Genomic DNA, 26,983 nt, shown 5'->3' with positions numbered 1-26,983 from the left:
CAACTGTTGAGCAATTACATTGCTTATTGTTCTCATTTGACTGTTTTGGCGTCCTTTGATTTTATTCCCCCCCCCCCCCCACCTCCTTCTGCTACACCACGGTCGACCGGCCTCACGATGCTGCTCCTCTAGCGAAAACCGTCTCCAGGTTGCCTACACACACACGCATACATGCACACCTACACATACACACACCTACGCACACACATACTCATGCCTGCACACACACACACACACTCGTGATTGCGAAAAACATAATTTAAATTCAAGATGTCAAAATTCAAATTAATTATTTTTTTAAAATAATTTCTTTTTTCCTTTTTTCTTAATATTGATCAACATTCATTGGTATAATACCTGTAGTAAAAAAAATGCCAAACACGAGTCAATGAAGTGAATTCTTTCTTTAAAACGTCAGCAGAATCTTTAAAGTGAAAATAAAAACTTCTATTTCAAACTTTTTTTTTTTTTTTTTTGCGAAATTATTGAACTTTTTTTTTAATTTAAGATGTACTTTCTAGACAAAAAATATAGATATGAACATACAGTTGAACTTGGTTTTAAGGAACTGTCAAAACTCCACGATTTTGTTCGTAATAGCCGTTACTTGTAACAACCGTGAATAAGAGATGATTATGAAATATTGTGAGAATTATTACGAAATACTAGCATTCCCGTACCCGGCATTGCTCGGGTAATGGAATTAGCTGGGGCTAACAGTGCTGGGTGCACCTAGTTTCGAAAATCCCCTGTAATAGTAATTACTTATTTTAATATATAAAAATCTTCTGTGCGGACGTTTGTCACCATAAGGCTTTTAAACGGCTGGACCAATTTTGATCAAATTTTTTGTGTGCAAGCATGGTTTCGAAGCGCGATGGATCGAATCGGAAACGTTTTTGTTAATTAATTAACTAATTTAAACATTGGATGGTTATATCGCTGGTTATACCTCCCAAATGATTAATATTTATTTTAACCTATTGTTGAGCGAGAACTGACATAAATATTTAAACCGTTGCCAAAGGACAATAAGAAAGCCAGTTCTGCTTTTTGTAATGAAATTTCCTACTGTGATATGTCAATTGAGAATAGATAAAGCGTAGAGAGAGAATGAAGCCTTCCATTTCTTAAAAGCAACGATTTTAGGTCCCGTGATAAATTTTAAAGTATATAAAGTACTGGAAGGTTCACGCAAAACGTGTGTTCTGTCGTCGTAGTTGAACCATGTGACCGGATCAGTGCTTTAGATTTTCCTAACCAAATGATCAGAAAGTACCGTCCGTACTTAGCAACATTTGTTTCTCGGCTGAAATCCATCTGACTTTTGGCACCAATGTCAAGAATACGTTAAGGATTATCAAACTAATCAGTACATTATTGAAGGAAAAGATGATGGAATTTAAAAACGAAACAAATTTTATTTTCGTCCAGATAAATTACAACAGGGTAGTTCTGTACACGAAAGATCAGTGCAGTGGGAGATCTTTATCTTTGGTGGAAAGAACAAATTAGGCAATATATGAAGTTTAAAAAGTTTTCGTTCAAAAGATCGGAGCGCTAATCGGTCGGAGTTGGCTTCGCTCACTGATTGGCTGGATTACAGTAACGTGGTGGCTTGGCAACTTTGGCTGTAAACAATACAGTTGTGTGATCATTTGTTTACATTTTAAAGCTACTGTTAATGTAATTTATTGTATATTTTGTTTATTTGGAGAATCATTTCCAATTGCAAAGAGTTGCTTTTCGTTTTTAAAGAGTTTTTAGTCATTTTAGTAGAAGAAAACGTTTATTTTATATCGTTATGGGGGGGGGGGATGAGTGATTTTCGCTTATTCAGAGAACTGTTTTTATCTTTATCATTTTTTTTAAACGATATCTTTTTCATTGTTTTATTCTTTTTCATATGGGGGATGTTGCAACGGGATTTCCCGTTTGTTCTAGGTGGGTAGTTAGTTTTTTACATTTAATATCTGGACGCTTTTTATCCTTTGAGTATGGCTGACAGAACAAACCATCAAGTACGGGAGAAAAAATAATTAATAAAACAACTGCTCAGTGGGCATTAGATAAATCAAGTTGTAATAAATATACGCATTCTGACACCAAGCAGCTTAAAACCTTTTCTTTTTACTTATTTTTTTCAACAAAACGGTACAAATACTTGAGAGTTTATTGAAATTTTTTTACTTTTCAATTTACAAAGTTTGAACAGAACAACGTCTGTCGGGTCCTCTAGTTACCTATAATTTTTCCTAATTTTGGGAGGATCTTGGGGTCCCTGGACTCCTTATATATATGCCCTTGTCCTTAACCGATCTTTAACTGTTATTAACGATCCTTTTAAAGTATTGATTATCTTTGCAAACTCAGACCATCCACATTTTATTGTTATACCTATGTTTAAGCAAGAACTTCTTTGTATACAACATTTTTAGCTTTTTTTTCCTGGTGCTAAAATTATTAAGCTGCTTGATGAACTGACTTTGGAGCAAGCTACATAACATTGGCCGTGTGAAAAAAAGTCTTCTCTTAAATCGATCCCTACTACTTTTAATGTCTGTCCTTGCGACTTATTAATGGTTATTGCAAAGCAAACTTTAACAGGAAACTGCACTCTTCTAATTTCAAAAGGATAGTCCGCCTGTGATGATGTTCTTAAAAACTTCGTTTCTAGTTTTGAAAAAATAAAAGCAAAAAACAGAAACATTATGATTTGACTTGAGAAACGCCTCGAAGAATCACGTGAGAAACAAAAACAATATCAAATTTAAAGTTCGCTATCGACCAAAAGTTGAGATGAAGTACTGAATAATGATTTGAATGGAGGGAAGCCTTCGAAAATAAGGGATTTGAATTTCAATGACAGGTTTTAATTTCGCAGAAATTAAGAGGTTTTAATTAATTTCTCCCGAACTAATTGAGATTTCAAAAAATCCTTTCTTAGTGGTTACTTTCATAATCATGCGAACATGCCTGCCAAATTTCAAGTCTCAAGCTTCAGCGGTTTCGGCTGTGCGTTGATATATATATATATATATATATATATATATATACCCAGTGGCAGAAACGCCGCGACACGGCGACGATGTCGCGGACAACGGAACCCTATCGCGGACAGTTCTGTCCGCGCTAAAAAAAAAAATAAATAAAATAAAATAAAAATTGTCCGCAAAAAAAGATAATAAATAAATAAATAAATAAATAAAAATAAATAAAGCTATCCGCACCTTCTGGACATAATGAACTGCTGACGCAGGGAGAGAATGATCACACACCTGATTATTCTTGTTTGCCTGCCTGCGGCACTTATAAACCAAAACAAAACGATTTTTTCAAATTGTTTACTGAAAAAGTAAATCTAAAATCAAAATAACGCATATTTCTGTGTACAAAAAAATAAAGTCGGCATATTTCTATGATGCAAGCGATACTTAATTAACGTAGTGAATAATTTTGCTTGTTTGTTTTTATCATATCGTTAGCAGTGTTATAAAGTTCTCTAAAAAAGCAGTGTAAGACCTTTTTCTTCCCGCTAATGACTTAAAAAAAAAAGAATATTATCATCGCATTGAAAATGCGATCACTTCAAATACGGTTACCAGCTTTAAAATTATCGCCATTTAGTGTCTGGTGTTAAACCTTTACGCATCCTTTTTTTTTTTTTTTTCAAGACTCCGAATTTTCGGTGAATATGTCAGTGATATTAATAAAATTCAATATGCACCCCTGTTAAATGGTAATTCTAAAATTATTTTATTTTAATAAACTTTTTTATTTACTTTTTTTATACTTTTATTGCTTCCATTTTGATAAATGCAAGCTGATTGTATCCGATATGAGAATTGAAATTTTACTCTTTTTTTTTCAACCTAACTTTGCTTCATATGGAGGCAAATAAATGAAAAGTCCATTAAAACACCATTTTAAAACGAAATTCTGTTTTTGTTTGAGTCAAAAACTTAACTGCTGAATAGATGGTTTAATTTTAGTTTTTCTGCAACTGTGTCTATAGATATTAATGAACTGTTTATCATAGGCTTCTAAAATGCAATTCTAAAACAATTTTTAAAAAATTCTTTTATGAGCCATTTTTATACTTTCAAAAAATGAATTGATTTTTCACAAATAAAATGGACCCTGTGAAAAATCCTAGACAAAGCCCTGTTCAATAGCCAACACATGTTTGCAAATGTCAGGTGCCCACCAAGGACAGAGGGGTGAGGGGTCATTAGATTGCACCATTGAAATTTTTAGGAGGTAATTTGAGAAAGATTTTAGTCTCAGTTGGGGGGGGGGTCTCTTTCTTGGGAGGGGAGTGCTTCAAAGAATTTGGGGAAGTGAACCATCGTCTTTGGGGGGGGGGGGGGGGGTCCTGCCTTATTTCAAAAATAATTATTTAAAAAGACTGGTTTATTTTTTTTATTGAAACCACTCCCGAAGTTTTGCACACAGATTATGAAGTTCTAAAAGCTTGTCGCAGACAGCTACAAAACTTTTTGCCACTGGGTATATATATATATATATATATATATATATATATATATATATATATATATATATATATATATATATATATATATATATATATATATATATATATATGTATGTATGTATATATATATGTTATCTCAGGACATTGATTTTTATATATTAAGATTAAAGAGAAATGCTTACCTATGGTTAAAAAATAATTATTTATTATTTTTGAAAAACAAAGTGTTATCTAATTATTAGTACGTGCAGAAAAATTTAAATTATTTCTAAAATTCAATGTTTGCGAAAAAAAAATGTAAGAAGATTGTAATTAGCAGTGAGAATAGGTTGCAATCCACAATTTATCTTCCATTGTGGATTGTATCCACATGGATGTGGGCAGCTTTATCTCCAAACAAATTGAAATGCTCTGAGGTTAGACCTGTGTGTAGGCTTTATTTCTCATAGGCAGATTAACATTTTCTTCTGACCTCGCAATGAGACTACTACAGTCCCACAAAAGGATTTTAAAAAGAGAAAATAATAATTTTGAACTTTGGCATCTTGAATTCAAATTATGTTTTTCGCAATCAAGAGTGTGTGTATGTATTCGTGTGTGTTTGTGTGTAGAGGGGGGTATGTGTATGTGTGTAGGCATGTGTGTATGTGTAAGTGTCTGTATGTATGCGTGTGTGTGTGTATGTGTGTGTAGGTGTATGTGTAAGTGTAGGCAAGTAAGTGACGTAACCTGGGGACGGTTTTCGCTAGAGGAGCAGCATCGTGAAGCGGCCGGCCGACCGTGGTGCTGCAGAGGAAGGCGGGGGGAAAATAAAATCATAGGAATTCAAAACTGTCAAGTGAGAACAATAAGCTATCGTGATTGCTCAAAAAAAAAAAAAAAAAAAAGAAAATAACAGTATTCATTCATGAACATTTTCCTTGAAGAGGACTAAAATTGTTGTTCGTGTTAGCCGGAATTTCATTTTCATGCACATATTATGCGTTAAATTTTTATTGAAATTAAATAAACCATATTTAACGACCAAAATGCTCGTTGTAGCCGTAATTTTGTATTAAACATGGTCCTAATAAAAGAGTTCAACTGTATTAGATTTACATAAACAAGAACAAATAATGGATATATCTATTTTTAGGATCAAATAAAGTATAAGTATTTAAGGGTGATAGGCAAACGCAACTCGAAAGAGAATGATTATCGCAAGTTAACTCTTTGAGACACACCTTTCTTGCTCAGTGTACTGAATTGGAGACTTATTTTTCTTTTCAACGATGAATAGAAACGGAACGGATTCTAAGTTTAAAGAGTTCCTTTGCGTATGTGATAGCAGTACCAACCCAGACATTGTTGCATGCATCAAAAATTCCAGAATGTTGATCCATTTATTTTCCGCACAGCACAAGCTCGAAACAAAAAGTTCACACGTGTCATTTGAATTTACGAAGAGCTTTTTCTCCAGCACAACAAGTAGAATAAAATTTCAAGAACATCTGTTTTTCATTTTTACGTTCTTCTATATCTAATATATAGCAGAAAGTATTGGATTCGTGCAAGTTCTCGAATTTCGAATTTTGACGGATTCGAACGTTTTCAGGTGTTCTGAGTCCATTTCGACTATTTTTGGAAAATGTCTGTGTGTGTGTCCGTGTGTGTGTGTGTGTCCGCGTGCGTGTGTCGATTTTGTTCTTTATCTATTTTAATTTTAGGAACTTTTTACCGAGCAAATTGTCATAACGTGCTTGAATAAATTATCATAACGTGGAATCGTAACATGGGTGAGCAAGTTAACATAGCCAATTGGCGAGAAATTCATCATCCATTATTTGTAAATATACCGGCGAACCAAATGACCTTTTAATTTTCTACTACGGGCAAAGCCGTGCGGGTACCGCTAGTAATAAATACAGGCCATGAGCCAAAGGGATTTGCTCTTATTGATGTTTGAATTTAGAACATGCATGCTTCGTCATCGGTGTCTTATCTCCTGGCAAAGGACTTTAAAAAGAAAACTTAAAAAAAAATAAAACTTCAGAAAGTGCTATGTTATATTTTATGCTCATTCGAATTACGAATAAACGAAATTTTGTCTTCAGTTGAATAAAACTGCTTAGAAAGCAAAACGTACACTCAAAAAGATTTTAAAAAAAAAACTTTTAAAAAATTTCAGAAAGGATTATATTGAATTTTAAACTCATTATAAGTCCAAATAAATGGAATTTCGACCGTAGCTGAAAACAACTGCTCGGTAAACAAAAGGTGCACTCAGTGTTTTAAATTTTGAAAAACACTTCGCAATCTTTCATAAACATTACGAAATGGTAATGATTTTTTTTTTCTTTATCTTGCCTGTGCAGTTTTATCCAAGGAATCATTATCAGACAATACACGCCACTTTTTTTCTCCCCATTCTTCTTGAATCAAGTCAGATGGCGCTGCAGACCTAAACTTTACAGTCCACTTGTCAAATAACTTAGATCGGCTATTTATTTACCTGGGGAGAAAGAGCAAGATCTAACTTGGATGCTGTTTTGACGCTCTTGGGCTAAGCAATTGGGAGGAAAGGTAATTTATTGTTTTGTTTGGAATCTTTTCTTGTAATGTGTCGCAATTAATGATGTCTGTTCATTTTTCGCTCTAACTACTCAGTGAAATAGTTCGGAATGATTCTAGAAATTAAAAGCATATTGTTCTTGAATTAAAACATTCGAATTTAATACTTTGTGGAATACTTCAAGTTTCCGGAAATGTGTTTTTTTCCCCCTACATTTTAACAACTAAATATACTGGATAAATTTCCAGGTCCGATGAGAGGCTATGTCAGCCTAGTCGGAAACTAGGGGCCTGGCCTTGGGAGGAAGGGCGGCGACACATACACACACACACAAAAAAAAAAGGAAGAAGAAAAAAAAAGGGGGGGGGGGACTCCAAATAAGAGAAAACGTAAAGATTAAGTAAAATTTACACTTTTGGTATTTACTGATATGGCACTTAAAATACGGTTAATTGTTTTCTAGTAAGCAGTTTTCTAGTTAGCAGATTATTTGTCTCCCCTCCCCCACCCCTTCATTCTTTTTTCCTTTTTTTTTCTTTTACCCCTTTTCTTTCTTTTTTCTCCCCTTTTCTTTTCTTCTTTTTTTTTTGGGGGGGGGGAGGGCGACATGTCTGACAAGGGGCTCACCTTGGCTTTCTGCGGCCCTGTGAATTTCTAAAAACGTGACTGTGATTATCTAATCACAACTTCTTTAAACACAAACATGCTTTATTTATTTGTTTTTTATGTTTACTGAGTATTTACGATGAGCTTAATAAGAGAGAAATAAAGCAGAGTCGTATGCAAGGGGAGGGTTCTTAGAGTTCAAACCTCCCTTCGAAACTTTTCAAAAGCATTCCAAAAAAGTGTTTTTCATCATACTTTTTGTGCTGAAAAATTTATGATTTCCACTTCATTTTTAAAAAAAATTTCTAATTCATTTTTTTTTTTTTTCAATTTCATTTGAAAAATGATATTTTTATTGAAAAGTTGTACTATATACAGCATTTATTTTTTTTATTCCTTTATTTTATTTTATTTGTAGTTATTGCAAACATTTTTTTTTTAAGTTCTGTATTTGACTTTGGTGTGAAAATATATTACTTTGAGAAGCATTACTTCGAATGTGCTTATGCATGAGTGTGTGCATCAATTCTTTTGAGTTATCGAAAATGCATAGATTAATAGGGGTACAAAGGAGTTATGCACTGCACACAGTAGATTTTTTTTTTCATCATAAAATAAATACATCATCTTTTTCATTTGCTTAAAATTGCAACAAAAATCAATAAAATATTCAATAAATCAAATTTGATTGATCATAGATTTTACGAAAAATATGTTTGGTAAAAACTCTCCCCGAAACAAAAGTCTGGTTTCGGCCCTGAAATAAAGAGAATTCACAACAACATTAGATTTTAGCTATGCCGCCCTTGTATGGAAAGTTACAGAAGAGTGACATTTTACTTACACAGATCCTGTTACCAAGACCTAAAATTATATTTAAGGTTGAAAATGTTATTTTTTATTCTTATCCCTCAATTAAATTACATATAGCGGGAATGTATTTTTTTAAACTTTTATATAAAGCAGAAATGTTGAGCAGAAAAGTGGCCAGGGCCGGATTTAGGGGAGGGCAGGCGGGACTACTGTCCCGGGGCCTCCACAACAAAGGGGCCCCCACAATAAAATTTTTACAAAATATCCCCAACTTTCACGGGGCAGCAAATTTTACGTTTCTTCTCTCCTGTAAATTATAATGATAATAATATAAAAAAAATAAACAGCAGTAACTTCAGGATGTATTTACTATTGAAGTGCTGATCGAAAATATCAGACATATACATATATATCAAAATATTCGGATATATATCAAAGTATAGGATATTTTCGAAAATATGATGATCTTTTCGGACCTTGATTAGGGGCCTCCCACTCCTTCGTTGACCCGGGGCCTGCACACTTCCAAATCCGGCCTTGAAAGTGACAGCAAAAAGGTTCAGTCTCAGTTTTGAACCTCAAAATTATAATAAGACCACCAGGCAAATGAGAACTAGTATTCCAAGAATGCTGCAAAATGATGAGAATAAACAATGTTGCTACACAAAACATTTAAAATTCCTTTTCCACCTGTAGTAATTGAGCTCTTTCCTAAGCCAAGAGAGTGACATGAAAACTTTGAGACAGTGAAATAATGTACCTTGATTATTTAAATAATTAAATATTTAAATTGATTAAATAATTAAACTTATTACAATAATATTATTTTGCACCTTTAAGTTTTCATAATTTAATACTATAAATTTAGTTTGCGGAAAATTTATGCAACATTTTAAAATTCATTTGGGAGAAAAAATCAGACAGGTCAGGAGAGTGATTTTCTGGCTATTCAAAAATTTTCTTATAAAAGAACGAAATGAGTTACTGTTTTCATTTGGATAAAAATTTATTGAAAAAATCATTTCTAACATTTTAAAGAAAAAGCTTTGTGGGTCAAGCAATTTTTGTGTTATTCTTCGCTAATGCGATATTGTTACGATTTCAGCGAATCACCCAGCTATTAATTAATACACAAATTGAATGAAAAGGTATGTCTAGCTGTAATTTTGCTAATGGGGTAAAGCAGATCATAGAAATAATCAGTTTAGAATTTCAGGTCGAAAGTTGAAAATATGAACTAAATAATGTAAAATAAAATGGTTAAATCTAAGAAAGTTTCATAAGAAATAAATTCTTAGAATATATTTTTATGTAATTTCAATAAACGATCCAATTATTTTTAGAATACTTATGTTTCTGTCTGCTCCAATATTTAGGGGAGAGTGACCCAAAGCGGGTAGGTTTTCGAAGAACGCTCGAAAATTGTAGTTTTTGGATTTTTATCGTAACAATTTCGGTTTTATTTTCTAGCAGGATTCTTGAATTTCAAAATAAAAAGCGATTTTTTTATTGTTTCAAACCCAATATTTATTTATTATCAAACAGTACAAACATTTGAAAAACCCGCTTTGCCTTACCAGGGATTCCAAAGCAGGTAAGCTTAACTAATTGTGATTAGGTACAATTTCCAATCAAATATGAAGTTATAAATAATTAAAATAATTGACTAGCTACCTGCCATTATAAAAAATATATATATATAAAGTTGTACTTAACCAATTTAAAGTCAGTACATTTCTAAATAAAACATGAAGAAATAACTGATTAAAGTAATAGACTAATTAATTGCCTTCCTAAAAAATAACTTTTTAAAATTATACTTATCCTATCGAAATAGAAAATCTAAATCAGCACACGAGTCAAGAAATTATAAATAAATATATGATTAAATCGTACACCCGCTTTGCCCGAAGTTACGTTTTTTATTTCAATAATTGTAACCTTAAGTTTAAAAAAGAAACAAACGAAATGACTATCGTAGTTTGTAGGTGGATGGTGTCAGAATAACGTAATGTTATTGACAGTAAAAAAATAAGCTGGTCTTCGACTAATCATAAGTTACAAAACTTCTTCTTTTATTTTAGAAATGTTTTTTTTTTTTTTTTTTTTGTAATTTTAAGCCTGGTTGCGCCATGCCACTTCACTGCTGCTTCGCTGGGACAGATTAAAACTCAGGGGTGTTCAGTTCATGTAAACACGACATACGTATGCATCACCGCATACGCACCATGGGGGGCCATTCGAAGGCCTACCCGCTTTGGGCGACCTATCCGCTTTAGGCCACCCTCCTCTATGTGTTTACTTTTCTGATATAGTCCCATTTACGCAAACCTCAAGTGTTCGAATATTTATGTTGTATGGATAATAAGAGAAAAATAATAATAATATAATGAACTAGAGTGCGACCTTTTTTTTCTGCATTCCGAAAAAAGAATGGTTGAACAACTTTTTTAATCAAAGTTGTGCAATATAGAAAGACTATGACACTTAAATTGCGTGAATGTTACGCTAACGGAAAATAACATTTATACATTTTTTAATAACTTTTGTACATTTCTGGAATCAAAGCACTAAAAAAATATTCTCCACGACTTATCAGAGCTAAAAAATAATTTTTAACCTATTGGGGTTTTTTTTAGATAAAAAAATTTAAAATGTCCCAGCAGGCACAAATGTTACAAAAATTTTAATTGCTCAAAAAGTGCCCTTAAAATAACAAAATCGAATAACCTTTTTGTGAACATGTTCTACACCAAAAGCTCTTTAACATAGCGTTTACTTGAAAAAAAATCGTTTTAAATTTAAGTTATATGTGGCTTAAATTTCTCTGTAGGTGCTGATATTACTTTTTTTCATTGTTCAAAATTGAAAGAATTTTTTTTTTTTTTTTTTTTTTTCAAATCCAAAGTTCAAATGTAGAAGTATGGTGTCCTGTCTCAAACAGCAAACCAAAACAAACCAAAAAAAAAGTTAGACTTTTGCCCGAAGAATGTTTGTTAGAATATGACTATTCCCACAAAAGCTATGGGGTGTGGGGTACACAAATTGACAGACCGACAGACACACATTTCTCCATCTCAAAACCTTATTTTCAAATTTTTATTTTTCAAAGATTATGCAGTTATGCGATTTATGATTTACTTTTTGTTTTTGGCAATATTTTAGAGATACATTAAGCCTTCTTTCATGCTTTTTCTTTTTTTATTTCTACTTTTTTTTAAAATTTCTACGGAAACTTAGACTGAAAACGGAAATACTCCAGCAAACCCGTTTCAATGAGATAGTATTACTAGACAGAGATATAACGAAAGACCGAGAGTTCAATAACTCAATGATGAGCTCATATGATAAAAGATAATTAACATAAAGATAATACTTGAATAAAACGCCTGATAGTTGTAAAGAAGACAAATTTTCTATTTAGTTGCATTTAAAATGATATCTATATTTAATCATATAATCAACTCAAAACTAAAGTTTGCTTCAGATAAAATTTGAAAATCTCCCGGCAAATATAGCATATCGTCGCCTCAGAGCAATAGTAAGGCATCTAATCCCAGAAATAAGAGTAAGATATCCTACTGTTGTTCTGAGGCGACAATATGCTGCAGTATTTCGCATCGGTGCTGGTTCAGGAGAAATTTTGCACTTTTTAATACGTAATTGTAGTCTAAAATTCTACAAAAAAATTAATCTTTATCTAGTTTTTTTATCATTGAAGTTTCTATTGATTTTATTTAACGTTTTAGAGTAAAAAAAATGAGAAATCGCCAGTTGTTTTACCCGATGAAACAACATAGGAAACGGAACTGAGAAGCAACAATCTATTGGATCTTGCCCTTTCTCGACAAATATTCTATTGCAGCGTTTCTTAAGTAGTGTTCTCCGAAACACGAAGGTTCCATGGAGATCATTCAAGGGTTTCACGAATCTTGTGTTTATTTTTTGTTCTTATTAAAATTAGTAACTTAAAAAATAGATTAAAATAAGGTTTGAGCGAAGCTTTTAATCGGTATTTTCCAAATGAAAACCAGATTAAATATCGAAATGAACTGTGAGTTCATTTCGTGAGCCCACGTATCGTAAAATACGACTTTCCACTATATTAGCTCAAGAATATGGGACTTTTATTGAAACGACACTTGAACCCTCCTTGTGACAAAAAATCATTTAGTGTTGTTATTGGAATTCTGGTGCTGTTTAAAAGATGAACCATACACCATTCCTAGAGCCACAATAACCAGTCTTGCCTCTTTTACATTTTTGTGACTACATATAATCCGTAAAACAGAGTTCTCAACTTATTTGTCAAAAAAAAATGTGTAATAATGATAAAATAATAAATAAATAAATAAAAATAATATTGAAATGAATTATGTATTAAAAACCCGTGCATCGCGAAATACGACTTTCCACTATATTAGCTCAAGAATATGGGACTTTTATTGAAACGACACTTGAACCCTCCTTGTGACAAAAAATCATTTAGTGTTGTTATTGGAATTCTGGTGCTGTTTAAAAGATGAACCATACACCATTCCTAGAGCCACAATAACCAGTCTTGCCTCTTTTACATTTTTGTGACTACATATAATGCGTAAAACAGAGTTCTCAACTTATTTGTCAAAAAAAAAAATATATATATATATATATATATATATGTGTAATAATGATAAAATAATAAATAAATAAAAAAAAATAATATTGAAATGAATTATGTATTAAAAACCCATGCATCGCGAAATACGACTTTCCACTATATTAGCTCAAGAATATGGGACTTTTATTGAAACGACACTTGAACCCTCCTTGTGACAAAAAATCATTTAGTGTTGTTATTGGAATTCTGGTGCTGTTTAAAAGATGAACCATACACCATTCCTAGAGCCACAATAACCAGTCTTGCCTCTTTTACATTTTTGTGACTACATATAATCCGTAAAACAGAGTTCTCAACTTATTTGTCAAAAAAAAAAAAAATGTGTAATAATGATAAAATAATAAATAAATAAAAAAAAAATAATATTGAAATGAATTATGTATTAAAAACCCGTGCATCGCGAAATACGACTTTCCACTATATTAGCTCAAGAATATGGGACTTTTATTGAAACGACACTTGAACCCTCCTTGTGACAAAAAATCATTTAGTGTTGTTATTGGAATTCTGGTGCTGTTTAAAAGATGAACCATACACCATTCCTAGAGCCACAATAACCAGTCTTGCCTCTTTTACATTTTTGTGACTACATATAATGCGTAAAACAGAGTTCTCAACTTATTTGTCAAAAAAAAAAATATATATATATATATATATATATATATATATATGTGTGTAATAATGATAAAATAATAAATAAATAAAAAAAAATAATATTGAAATGAATTATGTATTAAAAACCCATGCATCGCGAAAAACGACTTTCCACTATATTAGCTCAAGAATATGGGACTTTTATTGAAACGACACTTGAACCCTCCTTGTGACAAAAAATCATTTAGTGTTGTTATTGGAATTCTGGTGCTGTTTAAAAGATGAACCATACACCATTCCTAGAGCCACAATAACCAGTCTTGCCTCTTTTACATTTTTGTGACTACATATAATGCGTAAAACAGAGTTCTCAACTTATTTGTCAATATATATATATATATATATATATATATATCAATATATATATATATATATATATATATATATATATATATATATATATATATATATATATATATATATATATGTGTGTGTGTGTGTGTAATAATGATAAAATAATAAATAAATAAAAAAAAATAATATTGAAATGAATTATGTATTAAAAACCCATGCATCGCGAAATACGACTTTCCACTATATTAGCTCAAGAATATGGGACTTTTATTGAAACGACACTTGAACCCTCCTTGTGACAAAAAATCATTTAGTGTTGTTATTGGAATTCTGGTGCTGTTTAAAAGATGAACCATACACCATTCCTAGAGCCACAATAACCAGTCTTGCCTCTTTTACATTTTTGTGACTACATATAATGCGTAAAACAGAGTTCTCAACTTATTTGTCAAAATATATATATATATATATATATATATATATATATATATATATATATATATATATATATATATATATATATGTGTGTAATAATGATAAAATAATAAATAAATAAAAAAAAAATAATATTGAAATGAATTATGTATTAAAAACCCATGCATCGCGAAATACGACTTTCCACTATATTAGCTCAAGAATATGGGACTTTTATTGAAACGACACTTGAACCCTCCTTGTGACAAAAAATCATTTAGTGTTGTTATTGGAATTCTGGTGCTGTTTAAAAGATGAACCATACACCATTCCTAGAGCCACAATAACCAGTCTTGCCTCTTTTACATTTTTGTGACTACATATAATGCGTAAAACAGAGTTCTCAACTTATTTGTCAAAAAAAAAAAAAAATGTGTAATAATGATAAAATAATAAATAAATAAAAAAAAATAATATTGAAATGAATTATGTATTAAAAACCCGTGCATCGCGAAATACGACTTTCCACTATATTAGCTCAAGAATATGGGACTTTTATTGAAACGACACTTGAACCCTCCTTGTGACAAAAAATCATTTAGTGTTGTTATTGGAATTCTGGTGCTGTTTAAAAGATGAACCATACACCATTCCTAGAGCCACAATAACCAGTCTTGCCTCTTTTACATTTTTGTGACTACATATAATGCGTAAAACAGAGTTCTCAACTTATTTGTCAAAAAAAAAAATATATATATATATATATATGTGTGTAATAATGATAAAATAATAAATAAATAAAAAAAAATAATATTGAAATGAATTATGTATTAAAAACCCATGCATCGCGAAATACGACTTTCCACTATATTAGCTCAAGAATATGGGACTTTTATTGAAACGACACTTGAACCCTCCTTGTGACAAAAAATCATTTAGTGTTGTTATTGGAATTCTGGTGCTGTTTAAAAGATGAACCATACACCATTCCTAGAGCCACAATAACCAGTCTTGCCTCTTTTACATTTTTGTGACTACATATAATCCGTAAAACAGAGTTCTCAACTTATTTGTCAAAAAAAAAAAAAAAAATGTGTAATAATGATAAAATAATAAATAAATAAAAAAAAAAAATATTGAAATGAATTATGTATTAAAAACCCGTGCATCGCGAAATACGACTTTCCACTATATTAGCTCAAGAATATGGGACTTTTATTGAAACGACACTTGAACCCTCCTTGTGACAAAAAATCATTTAGTGTTGTTATTGGAATTCTGGTGCTGTTTAAAAGATGAACCATACACCATTCCTAGAGCCACAATAACCAGTCTTGCCTCTTTTACATTTTTGTGACTACATATAATCCGTAAAACAGAGTTCTCAACTTATTTGTCAAAAAAAATATATATATATATGTGTAATAATGATAAAGTAATAAATAAATAAAAAATAATAATATTGAAATGAATTATGTATTAAAAACCCATGCATCGCGAAATACGACTTTCCAGTATATCAGCTCAAGAATATGAGACTTTAATTGAAACGACACTTGAACCCTCCTTGTGACAAAAAATCATTTAGTGTTGTTATTGGAATTCTGGTGCTGTTTAAAAGATGAACCATACACCATTCCTAGAGCCACAATAACCAGTCTTGCCTCTTTTACATTTTTGTGACTACATATAGTGCGTAAAACAGTTTTCAACTTATGTGTCAAAATTTAATAATAATGATAATAATTATATTAAATAGATAAATAAATAAAAAAAAATAGTAAGTAAATAAAATAAAATAAATTCAGCCACAGACTTAGTAAGCATGACGTGAGAATTAAAATTTCATTCATTAAGTCTCAAAAAATTATCTACGAATAATAGAATAAATACTACTCATCTGATAACAATTTTAGCTTTCAAATTTTTCTTGTGAAACGAGTTGTATGAAATTATTTTCAGAAATTGCGTGTTAATTTTAAAAAAAAAATTTTGAAGACACTTTATTTGAATTATTATTTTTTTTTAATGTAAACAATTTTCAAAATGTTACATTTAAATTGCACTATTGATAAATCCAGAAAGTTCCATTTAAAAAAGTGGACATTAAAATGGTTTCCACTTATGTATAACAATCAAGAAACGCTGTTCTATTGAAACGGCTCTTAAGTATTGACACTATTTTTTCCAAAAGTGTGCTCTCAATTTCAGCATCTGGTATCACTATATGGAACAAATTTTCCGGAATTGGTTGACAAAGGAAGCCAAAAGCAAGTCTTAATACGACTGTTTAAACCCTCAAGACCATTCAAATTTTTGATTTAATTACATTCCTTGATTTTTTCATATGAATTGCACCCTAAAAATTTTCGTTTATCAACTCTCTTGTGGAGGAACTGGTTTTTTTACACAAGACTAAACCACAGCGAAACAAAAATATTGCACCAGAGAAAAATCTCTAAAATAAATTAGTTGCACTCTTAGTACTAGTATTTTTCACGTATTAATTTGTTGCTATTTATTTACTTGGAATGCTATGAAGCAACAGTTAAGTAAAATGTACATAATACGATATATGTTTATTTTACTCTAAGACTCAGGGGTGTCCATCCCCCCCAAGTTCAATGGCGCAAATCCCCCCTCCCCCCCAAAAAAATTTTTCAACCCTCCTTTCCTTTTTTATTTTCTAGCTCTCTTTTTTATTTTATTTATTTTTTTAATATGTTTTATTTATTTTTTTTAAATATTGTTTTATTTATTTATTTTTAATTATTGTTATCATTATTATTATTGTATTAGAAAAGTTCTGTGCTACGCCAATGACACAAACTAAATAAATAAATGAAATGAAATATAAACAGAATAAAATAAAATAAAATAAATAAATTAAATTAAAAATAAATCAATAAATAAATTTAAATAAATAAATTTAAAAAATAAAAAAATTCCCCCCTCCCAAAAAAAATTTTTTTTGATGCCACAACTTGCGCCATAATCCCCCCTTTGGGGACCCCTACTAAGCCTAGGAGTGAATTTTAGAGTTGTAAAACGCATACTATGACTTATTGGCTTAAAATTGTCAATCATTATGCAAGCGTAACATTAATCTTGCAAAACGTACAGCATCAGAGAAAGGGGAAAGTAGCGCTTTTTCAAAACGTGCGATTAGGTTATCATCTGAAGTCTGAAAAATTTCTACATTTTTCCGTGAGCTACATTGAATTCCTTGCATACGTAACATCTGAAGAAAAAAAAAACTGTCACGGTAGATATAAATGATCCCCTTTTTGTCAATGTCAACCATTATTTAACCCTTAAGGACGTTCATCGCAGACACGCGAGCAACTTCAAGCACTGTGGTATACAGTTAAGTGTTTTTCCCTTATGACAAGAAACAAATGATAAAACAAGGAAGTGAACTGCTATCCAAAAGTATGCGTCCCGCACTAGAGCAGCATATAGGGCAGGACAACATTTTCTCGCTTCAAAATAGAGAGTTTCTTTGACTTAGTGGAAAAATTCTCCAGGCGAGGAATGAAGCGAACGGAACAGAAGACGTTGCGTGATGAGCGACAGACAATTTTAGAAAAATGGATCTTGTGCTCACGCACAGAAATCGTCGTAATTCACCAAGTGCATCATTAAACTTGAGAAGCAATTGGTCTACTTCCCATATTCTCTAGGAACCGAATGTGGGAGTATTTTACGCGTGTAAATGCGAAAGTAACAAAACAAGGGCGCCCATATAGGGGGGTAAGTGGGCGCTCAAGCCCCCCCCCCCTTAGAAATGAGAACTTCCTTGCTTTTAGTACTTTTTTCTTTGCAAAAATGTAAAAAAAAAAATCTTTTCCAGCCATTAATGAATAAGTTTTTAAAAATGTTAAATTTTAATAGCTCTAATCTGTACTGAAATCGGGTTGCAGGGGGAAAATATTCTGCTAAAGCATGGAGAAAATTTTTGAGCAATCCCCCCTCCTCCGCTAAAAATTTTGCATATGGGCGCTAATGTAAACAAAATCTCGCTGCTTTGTGGGATAACAAATTCAATGGACGCTTTTGAAAAGGATATGCGATCAGCTGGCTTGCTATCGGGAGCAAGGATTTTTGATGGAGAGCACCGTTTATTTACAATCTGCACAAAGCCAGTACCAACTGGCAAGAAGCTGGTCCAAAATTCAACTTGCATTGAGCTGATTTTTACCTTTTTTAGGAATTTTTTCAATTGTAGTTTTTAAGTAGATAACAATTTTTAGATAACAAAATAGAACCTCACTTCAAAAACTGCTGCGGTAAATTTCTCTAAAAAATTAAAATAATTTCATTCTTTAAACAGCATCTATACTACTTTTTAAGGGGAGTCAGTACCCCCGATATCGTCAATGTTAATTTGCACAGGTTCATGTACCTTTTTCTGAAAATCTATTAAAGATACAATTATGAAATTTTTTCCGTACCTTAAGTTGACTCTTTTCTCTATACTGAAGTAAAATTTTACAGAAAGAAAGGTTAGCTTTATTTTAAAAATTCTAATGTTTAAGTCACTGTATTTTTTTTTTTTTTCAAAAAATGCCATTTTGCAACACAAAATCAACCTTATGGAAAAAATATTTTTCGAATATGAGAAAAAATTTACTTCAGTATATGCAATTACAGTATATGCAATTAAGTGTATGGAATAGGTGGAAAAAATTTCAAAGCCTAACACAATTTAGTTTCTGAGAAAAAGGAACGTTTAGTTTCAAAAATACCATTTCGAGATATTGCAATTTAAAGGGTAAATAATTTTTGAAGTCGGCGCAAATAGGGAAAGTGATATGTAACCATTTTTTATTTACATTTTCATGAAAACCAGTCAAAATTTGAACGAAACATTTATACCGATACACAAATATGTTGTTAAAAATGTTGTATGCGAATTCTATTGAAGAACCTAGGTCCATTAAAATTTACATTTGTAATTAAGTTGTGTTTAAGTATAATTTTTTATCTACTGTTTTTGCGCCGACTTCAAAAAATATGTTTAAAAAGTAGTATAGATGCTGTTCAAAGAATGAAATTATTTTAACTTTTTAGAGCGATTTCCTGCCGCAGTTTTTGAAGTCGGTTCTGTTTTTTTACTTAAAAATTTTTATTTCATACTTTTTAGTGCAAATGTATTTCCAAAATAGTATGTTACCATCACTAAACTTCACATTATCTTCCATACAAATCCTGAACATAAAAAATTTTAAACGACTGGCACTAAAACTAATCCTAATCACAAATGCCAGAGATTGAGAGATCTACACTGCCGTAGACAGGTCAAAACCAGTGTATGTGTGTTTTTTTTTTGTTTTTTTTTGAGCAATCACAATTGCTTATTGTTCTCACTTGACTGTTTTTGGCGTTACGCTGATTTTATTCCCCCCCCCCCTCGCCTCCCTCAGCAGTATCACCGTCGACCGGCCTCACGTTGCTGCTCCTCTAGCGAAAACCGTCTCCAGGTTACGTCCATATCCTACACGCATACATACACACACGCATGCCTACACACTCACACACACATACATACCCACACACTCATGCCTGCACACAGACACAACCAAACGCCTACACACACATACACATACGCACACACACATACACACATACCCATATATATACACACACATACCCACATACACACACATGCCTGCACACAGACATAAACACACACGCCTACATACACACATACCCACACACACGCAAAAAAAACGTGATTGCGAAAAACATAATTTGAATTCAAGATGTCAAAATTCAAATTAATTATTATTATTATTTATTTGTTTATTTATTTATTTATTTATTTTTGCACTTTTGTCATCTGTTGTAGTACGTTAGCTTTGTTGCACAAACTTGCTTATTTGGTTTCCGCTGAAAAAAACGTGTCATTCCAACACACATCCAACACACATTTCTTCAAATGTCTGGAAAACTAATTTCTGCAGATACTGCCGTTTACCTTCCAACGGCATACACATAAGAGACAGACAGATCTGAAACTCATTCGTATTATTTTTTTTTTCTTTTTTTGTGTAATACCCAACTCAGCATCAAAAAAATCTATGAGTGAATAACAAATCACTCCCTTTTACCCATCCTTAGGGTAGGAATGTTTTTTCCAAATTTACATGAGACCAACTTCAGGGTATACCCTTTTCAAGGAAAAAAGGACTATCAAAATCGGACTATTCTGTAAAAAGTTATGCGTGGTCATACATAAAAAACATTAAAAAATCTGTGAGTGAACAATAAATTACCCCCCTTTTCCCACCTCGAAGGTAAGAATTCTTTTTCGAAATTTACATGGGACCAACTTCGGGGTATTCCCTTTACAATAAAAAAAGATTTATCAAAATCGGACTATTCTGTAAAAAGTTATGCTTGGTCATACATAAAATATATATATATATATATATATATATATATATATATATATATATATATATATATATATATATAATATATATATATATATATATATATATATATATATATATATATATATATATATATATATATATATATATATATATATATATATATATATATATACGGGTTGGCTTGAGAACCTCCTCCGTTTTTTCGTCGGTTAAAAAGAAGGTCAAAACCTGAAGTAATTGAGACCGCAGGAAGTTCGAATTTTAAAATTGCTCGGATTTTCAAAAAAAAAAAAAAATAACCGAGAAAACACATACCGTTAAGGAAAATATTATGCAATTTAATCAAATAAAGTGGTTCATACAAAAAATACAATATAGTTTATAAAAATACATTGCGTAATTTCTATTCTTTTTTTTTTTTTTTTTTTTTTACTTTTCTAGCAAAAATTAATTCTCATTGCTTATTGAATATAAAAGAAAAGCAAAAACTTTGATAGTACTGTATGTACTATCAATGTTTTTCCAAATCCAAGGAACAGTAATTCAAGAACGAAAGTTGAATTAGTTTTTATGATGTAAAAAGGTCTTAAACGCATTTAAACAATCAGATTTTTGAGCTTTGTAATTATTTTCCAGCCTGCCAAGAACTTTTTTTTTGTGACTAAAAATTTTCACTATCAAACTGTATTTATTTTTTCTTTGTTCCAATTTTCTATGTAGTGAAACTCGTACAATTTTGCATAGTACAATTACTATGCTCCACTTTTATTATGCTTTATTATTATGCTCCACTTTTCTGAAATATGTACTTAGTTTCATTATTTTATTCATTTTATGTACTTCACGAAATGTATCTGTTCGTTAGCTTTTTTTTTTCTTGCTAGAGTGAATTGAATGTACATTCCGTGCAATTGCTAAATATTTATATGCTAAACTAAGCTCCAATATTTTGTAAGTGGTAGCGTGCATGAAAATGGTTGTTTTTTTCCTCCCTAGCGTCTTACGATAATTGCAAATTTTATCGATGTTTACAACTTATATCGTAATCTTTCTTAAGTGCATAGATAAGTTACTCTGCCAGTTCATGAAATTGCAGCATTTTGAAATAGTTAAGGCGAAATATATTTTAGAAATCCGTCGGTTTTCATCTTTATTTATTTTATTTTTTTTTTTTTTTTTTCGAATTTCTTCTCCTTTTTCAAATTTAACTTTATTTTACCACCAATTGACCCTGAACAGCGGAAATTATCAGATTTCTTGGCTATGTTAAATGAATGGTGAGTTAACTGAAAACTTACTGTTGTGTTTTTCGCTGAAACAAAATCGAATTTTAACTGTGAATAATCATTCACTGTGCACTAAAATTCAATTTTAAAGTTTTATTATTTGTTTTTATTCTTTAAAAACTAAAGGAAAATCTTAAATTCTTAGACTTATATCAGAATCAAAATGCAGAGAACAGGATGCCAACTTGCTAACGAATAGAAGGAATATGGCACAGATAGCGGCACTGAAATTTGTGAGAGTATTTTCTGTGGTTAGTATATTTGTCGGCAAGCATCGTTCTTGGACATGCTCCGTAACTTTAAATATTCCTTGTTTATTGGCAAAGCACTACTACCAACACAGGAGGCACTTACACATTTGGAACAGATGTGCCATCGTTTTTGGGCAGCACCTCTGGAGAACGCTTGTTTAATTTGAATCGTTAACAAATAGAACCAAATTAAATTAATAAATTAAGTGTCACAAATATCTTCATTTTTATTACTTCCTTTTACAAAAAAGGAAGTATTGCATTCGCGAAAAAGTTTTCACTCAAAAATCGACCTTAATTTCCATTTTACTCAGCCCCGAATGAATGTTGAGGTTTTTTTTTTTTTTTTTTTTTTTTTTTCGACTCGACCACACGTGGATAAGTGCCTAAGAACGTATAGACAAGCGAAATATCCATTTTGACTTATTCCCGAGTTAATTACAACGAGTTTTCTCGTGACGTCTGTATGTATGAATGTATGTGTGGATGTGCGTACGTATGTCGCATAACTCAAGAACGATAAGTCCTAGAAAGTTAAAATTTGGTACGTAGGCTCCTAGTGGGGTCTAGTTGTGCACCTCCCCTTTTGGTTGTATTCGGGTGTTTCAAAAGGGGTCTTTTGCCCCTTTTTGGGGGGAAATCATTGTTAATTTCGATGTAAACTCAAGTTGTGTTACAATTTGGCAGACACTTGGCGATATATTGGTCGCCAAGTTTTGTCGCTAACTTGGCGACAAATTTGGCGATTTTTTTTTTTAAATCTGATTTCAATTTGGCTACTGTTGGTGATATATAGAGAGTAAACTATTGAATCACATTAAAATTGCCAATAATGGGGAATTGAAATTGGAGTAAAAGGAAGTCATATGATGCACACATCAGCTCGTTTAGAAGTTGTTCTTATCAAAATTTAAAGCTTTACTTTTATTCTTAGTCATTTGAAAAGTTAAGGAAAAACTACTCGTAGACTGTAATTTTCTTATATATGTCGTCTCAGAGGGATATCCAAAATTATACTATACAAAGCAATCCACGTAATTTAGAAAATTAAAATATACCAATTTCGAATGGTTTTTGCGTTATTTGTTTGTATAAATAGATCTAGAGTAGTGCCGTAAGTGTGCAATAAGCATCACATTCTTGACCCGGCCTTCAATCCCATAAAACTGGCAAAATCCTTTGCTCCTAATGTTTTCTTAGCACTGTATTGAGGAATGTGCTGAAAAAATGTCAATTTCCAAACAAGCAACTTCAAAAAGAAGGAAGTGAGAAAAAATGAAATGAGGTATATAATATACAGCTTTAATCATAAGGACGCTTTCTATCAGGACTACTGGCTCACTGTAGCGTGACATTATATATTTCAACTCAAAATAAAGCGTGTTCATTAGAGCATAACAAAAAAAAACCTCTAACGCCGACCTTACCTTTATTTCGATTAAATTCTTCTGTCCCGTCAATAAATTTCCTTTAAGGGATACTGGATTTTTTAAATGTCATTTCATGATAAATACTACTTTCATATTGTGTCCGACATTTTGGTTCCCAGGGAACTTGGATCCTGCCTTGGTTCTGAATAGCATTTTTAAAGACACTCTATTATAGTCAGTTTAAGAAAATCTAGCAAATAATTTTTGCGTCCAGAGGGCAATATCAGAAAACGCATTGTCTCAAAAAAAAAAAAAAAAAGTAAAAACTAGGTGATAATTAATTACCCACAAGTGATCAAAAAATGCCTCAATCCAGAGGTATACCATGATCACTGAAAATCTGAAATATTTTTCCTTCTATTTAAATTTTCAAGCAAACAAATGTGGCATCAATTTTTCACCAAAAGCTTAAATTCTGCCTTAAGCAGTTTTTCTTTTTTTTCTTTTTTTTTTTTTTTTTTTTCACAAAATAGATGCTTGTATTTTTTATCATTATATATCCCAGATCACTTATTTATTACTTCTGGTTTAATTATATTGCGGTGTAAATCAATTACCGGGCTTTGTGTTTTTTCCTGAATGTTTCAATATCATTTTGGTATATGGATATATCCCCCACCGAAACTCAGAAATGTTCCTTTTCACTTCCTTTTACAATGTAAAGGAAGTATTGTATTCAGGAAAAAAATTTTACCCAAAAATAAGCCTTAATTTCCATTTTGCTCGCCTCCGAATGAATGTTGAGTTTTTTTTTTCAACCCGACCACACGTGGATATATGTCTAAGAACGTATAGACATCCGAAATACCCATTTTGACGATCCCCGAATTAATTACAACAAGTTTTCTCGCGACGTCTGTATGTATGTGCGTATTACAGTTGAGTTATATTTTCCGGTAAAAATATACTGCCAACATGGATGCCAGTACTTTTTACCGTAAAATTGCAGAAAGTTTTTTAACCCTGTATTTTGTCATGTTTTAACATACAGTGGTACGTGTACTTCTAGAAATACGCCACACAACTTTCTAAAATAAATACATTTAAAAAGTAATCATTTGAATGGGATTTTAAAAAAATAATAATATTTAGCATAAGTGCTCTCCAATAAGTACTACCCAGCATTTGTACGTGCTGCAGTCATGAACTTTATGTCACACCCACAATGCGCGTACATAAATTGTTACAAACTAACAATACCACCTGAAAAAAAAATCTGGTTGTGCTCCAACAAATATTCTGTACAATAATCTGTAGCAATAAGATTTCAGCAATAAGTTATTATACTGCCGTGCGAAGGTAAAGTGCAGTAACTGTAAATTTTTCATTTTTCTTTCTTTTTTTGCACTGTTTTCGTCTGTTGTACGTCAGTTTTGTTGTACTACATTCTTGTTTATTTTGTTTTTGGAAGAAAATAAAGCACGAAAAAAACGTCAACTCCCAGCATTTCTCTATTGTTCGCGTGGAATCCCAAACGCTTTTCTTCAAATCTTACAAAACCCCAATTTCTGCAGATGCTGCGCTTTACGTTTCCGCGGCAGCTTATCCTAACGTCTCCAATCTCGCAATTTGAGACAAGTGTTACCCTATCTTTGCAGATGTTGGAAGAAACGGGCACTGATGTTGCTAATTTCCTGACAGCACTGTTGCTTGACATTCGAGTTCAGGTGCTTTTAATCTTTGTTGGATTTTTCATTCATTGGAACTACCGTTTACCAAGACCTCGGAAAGGAGCCGGGAACAAGGCTGTATTTGTGACAGGTAAAGTATTGCCAAGAAGTATTTATTTTTCTGCTAGTCGCTTGCTTTTACGTACTACCTCTGGCAAGTTGAGCTCCGCTGCCCGACCGATTAAACGATTCCATTTGTTGAAATAGAGGTGAGGAAAAACAGCTTAAGAACTTGCGTATTTTGTTTGCTGTGTTATTGCCCATTTGGCGATCAATATAATTGTGGTAAGAAGTAGCAAGCGGTACAGGATTTTCTCGCCAATAAAAGGTTGCAATGGTAGCCCAGCTCTGCGCCTATAAACAACTTATCTTCTCACTGATTGCTCTCCCTTGGAAAAAATGGACCTGCTCAAGGCCATAGCTCAACTTGTCAGAGGTGGACAGTATGAGTTTCACCGTTGCCTCAGAACTATAGTAAGATATGAATGCTTCACTTGCCAAATCGACTAACTCCATAAAACAAAAAGTAGAGAAAAGTGATGAAGAAGATGGTGTTATCCATATATAGGAGTATATAGGCCCTCGTGTTACATTTTCTGCCATCACATGGTCAGAAATGTACTGAACCGAAACTTTAATATAAATTCACATGCTAAGCATTGTTAAAGCACTAAAAGCAGAAATGTTAATTTTTTTCAAAAGTGGAGTTAATCGATTTGGCAACTGAGGCATCCATATCTTACTTTTGTTTTCAGGCTAGTTTTTTCTGAGGTGACGTACGTTGATTTTTTATGGTTCGAAAATTCTGGGAGGTTTAATGGCATTCTGGATGCAGTATGATGTATGGAAAGGGTTCTCAAATTGGGTGACGCAAAACTTGGTGAGAGATGCCGCGAAATGTCCGAGTTTTGTGACAATTTCCTTCAGAACTTGAAAGGCTTTTCAAAGAAATATATTACCAATACAGCATCACCGTTGACTTTACTGGAGAAAAAAACTGAACAAGTTTTGTTTCCCAAATGTTCCATGTGTGAACCTTTCGTAATGCTGCAGATATCAAGTCTTAAGACTAATTGTTCTGTCGCTCGCTGTAACATGTCACGATCAAAGGTCTATCAAAACAACATTTTCCAACAAACACTGTAAAAACGATTCAGAAACGTTCCTGGAAATAATGGGCAGCTCATGTGCCCAATTTCTTCCAGTAACATTACTTACAAAAACCAAAAATGTTTTCTGCTAAAATTTAGTAGCCCTCCTGAAACTATCCTGGAAGCTTTCTGAAATATTCAGAAATCTTCCCGTTTAAAGCCAATCGTGTCTCTGAAATTTTAGAGTAAACTTAGGTAGGTATAATGTAATAGCTGGGTACCTTCCGGCATTTCCAGGAAAGCTCCAAAAACAGTTTTGAACAACATGGCTGAAACTAAGTCAGAATTGCAAGTAAATATCAAGAAT

At 32.0% G+C, this 26,983-nt stretch overlaps 1 protein-coding gene across 1 annotated transcript in view; it reads left to right on the top strand.

Moving 5' to 3' along the window:
• The first annotated feature begins 6,937 nt into the window (after nucleotides 1-6,937).
• The window catches only part of LOC129225981 (dehydrogenase/reductase SDR family member 9-like), a 38,979-nt gene continuing 18,933 nt past the window's right edge, over nucleotides 6,938-26,983 (top strand). Inside the window, exons 1-2 of the mRNA XM_054860556.1 lie at nucleotides 6,938-7,057; nucleotides 25,454-25,616. Coding sequence (XP_054716531.1) covers nucleotides 25,454-25,616 — 163 coding nt within the window. The 5' untranslated portion in view covers nucleotides 6,938-7,057. The remainder of the gene's footprint in view (nucleotides 7,058-25,453; nucleotides 25,617-26,983) is intronic.

This window comes from Uloborus diversus, chromosome 1 (assembly GCF_026930045.1).
Source record: "Uloborus diversus isolate 005 chromosome 1, Udiv.v.3.1, whole genome shotgun sequence".
NCBI classification, from domain to species: Eukaryota; Metazoa; Arthropoda; class Arachnida; order Araneae; family Uloboridae; genus Uloborus; species Uloborus diversus.
Note: the sequence above shows the minus strand (reverse complement) of the source record. Positions and strands in the feature narration are given on the sequence as shown.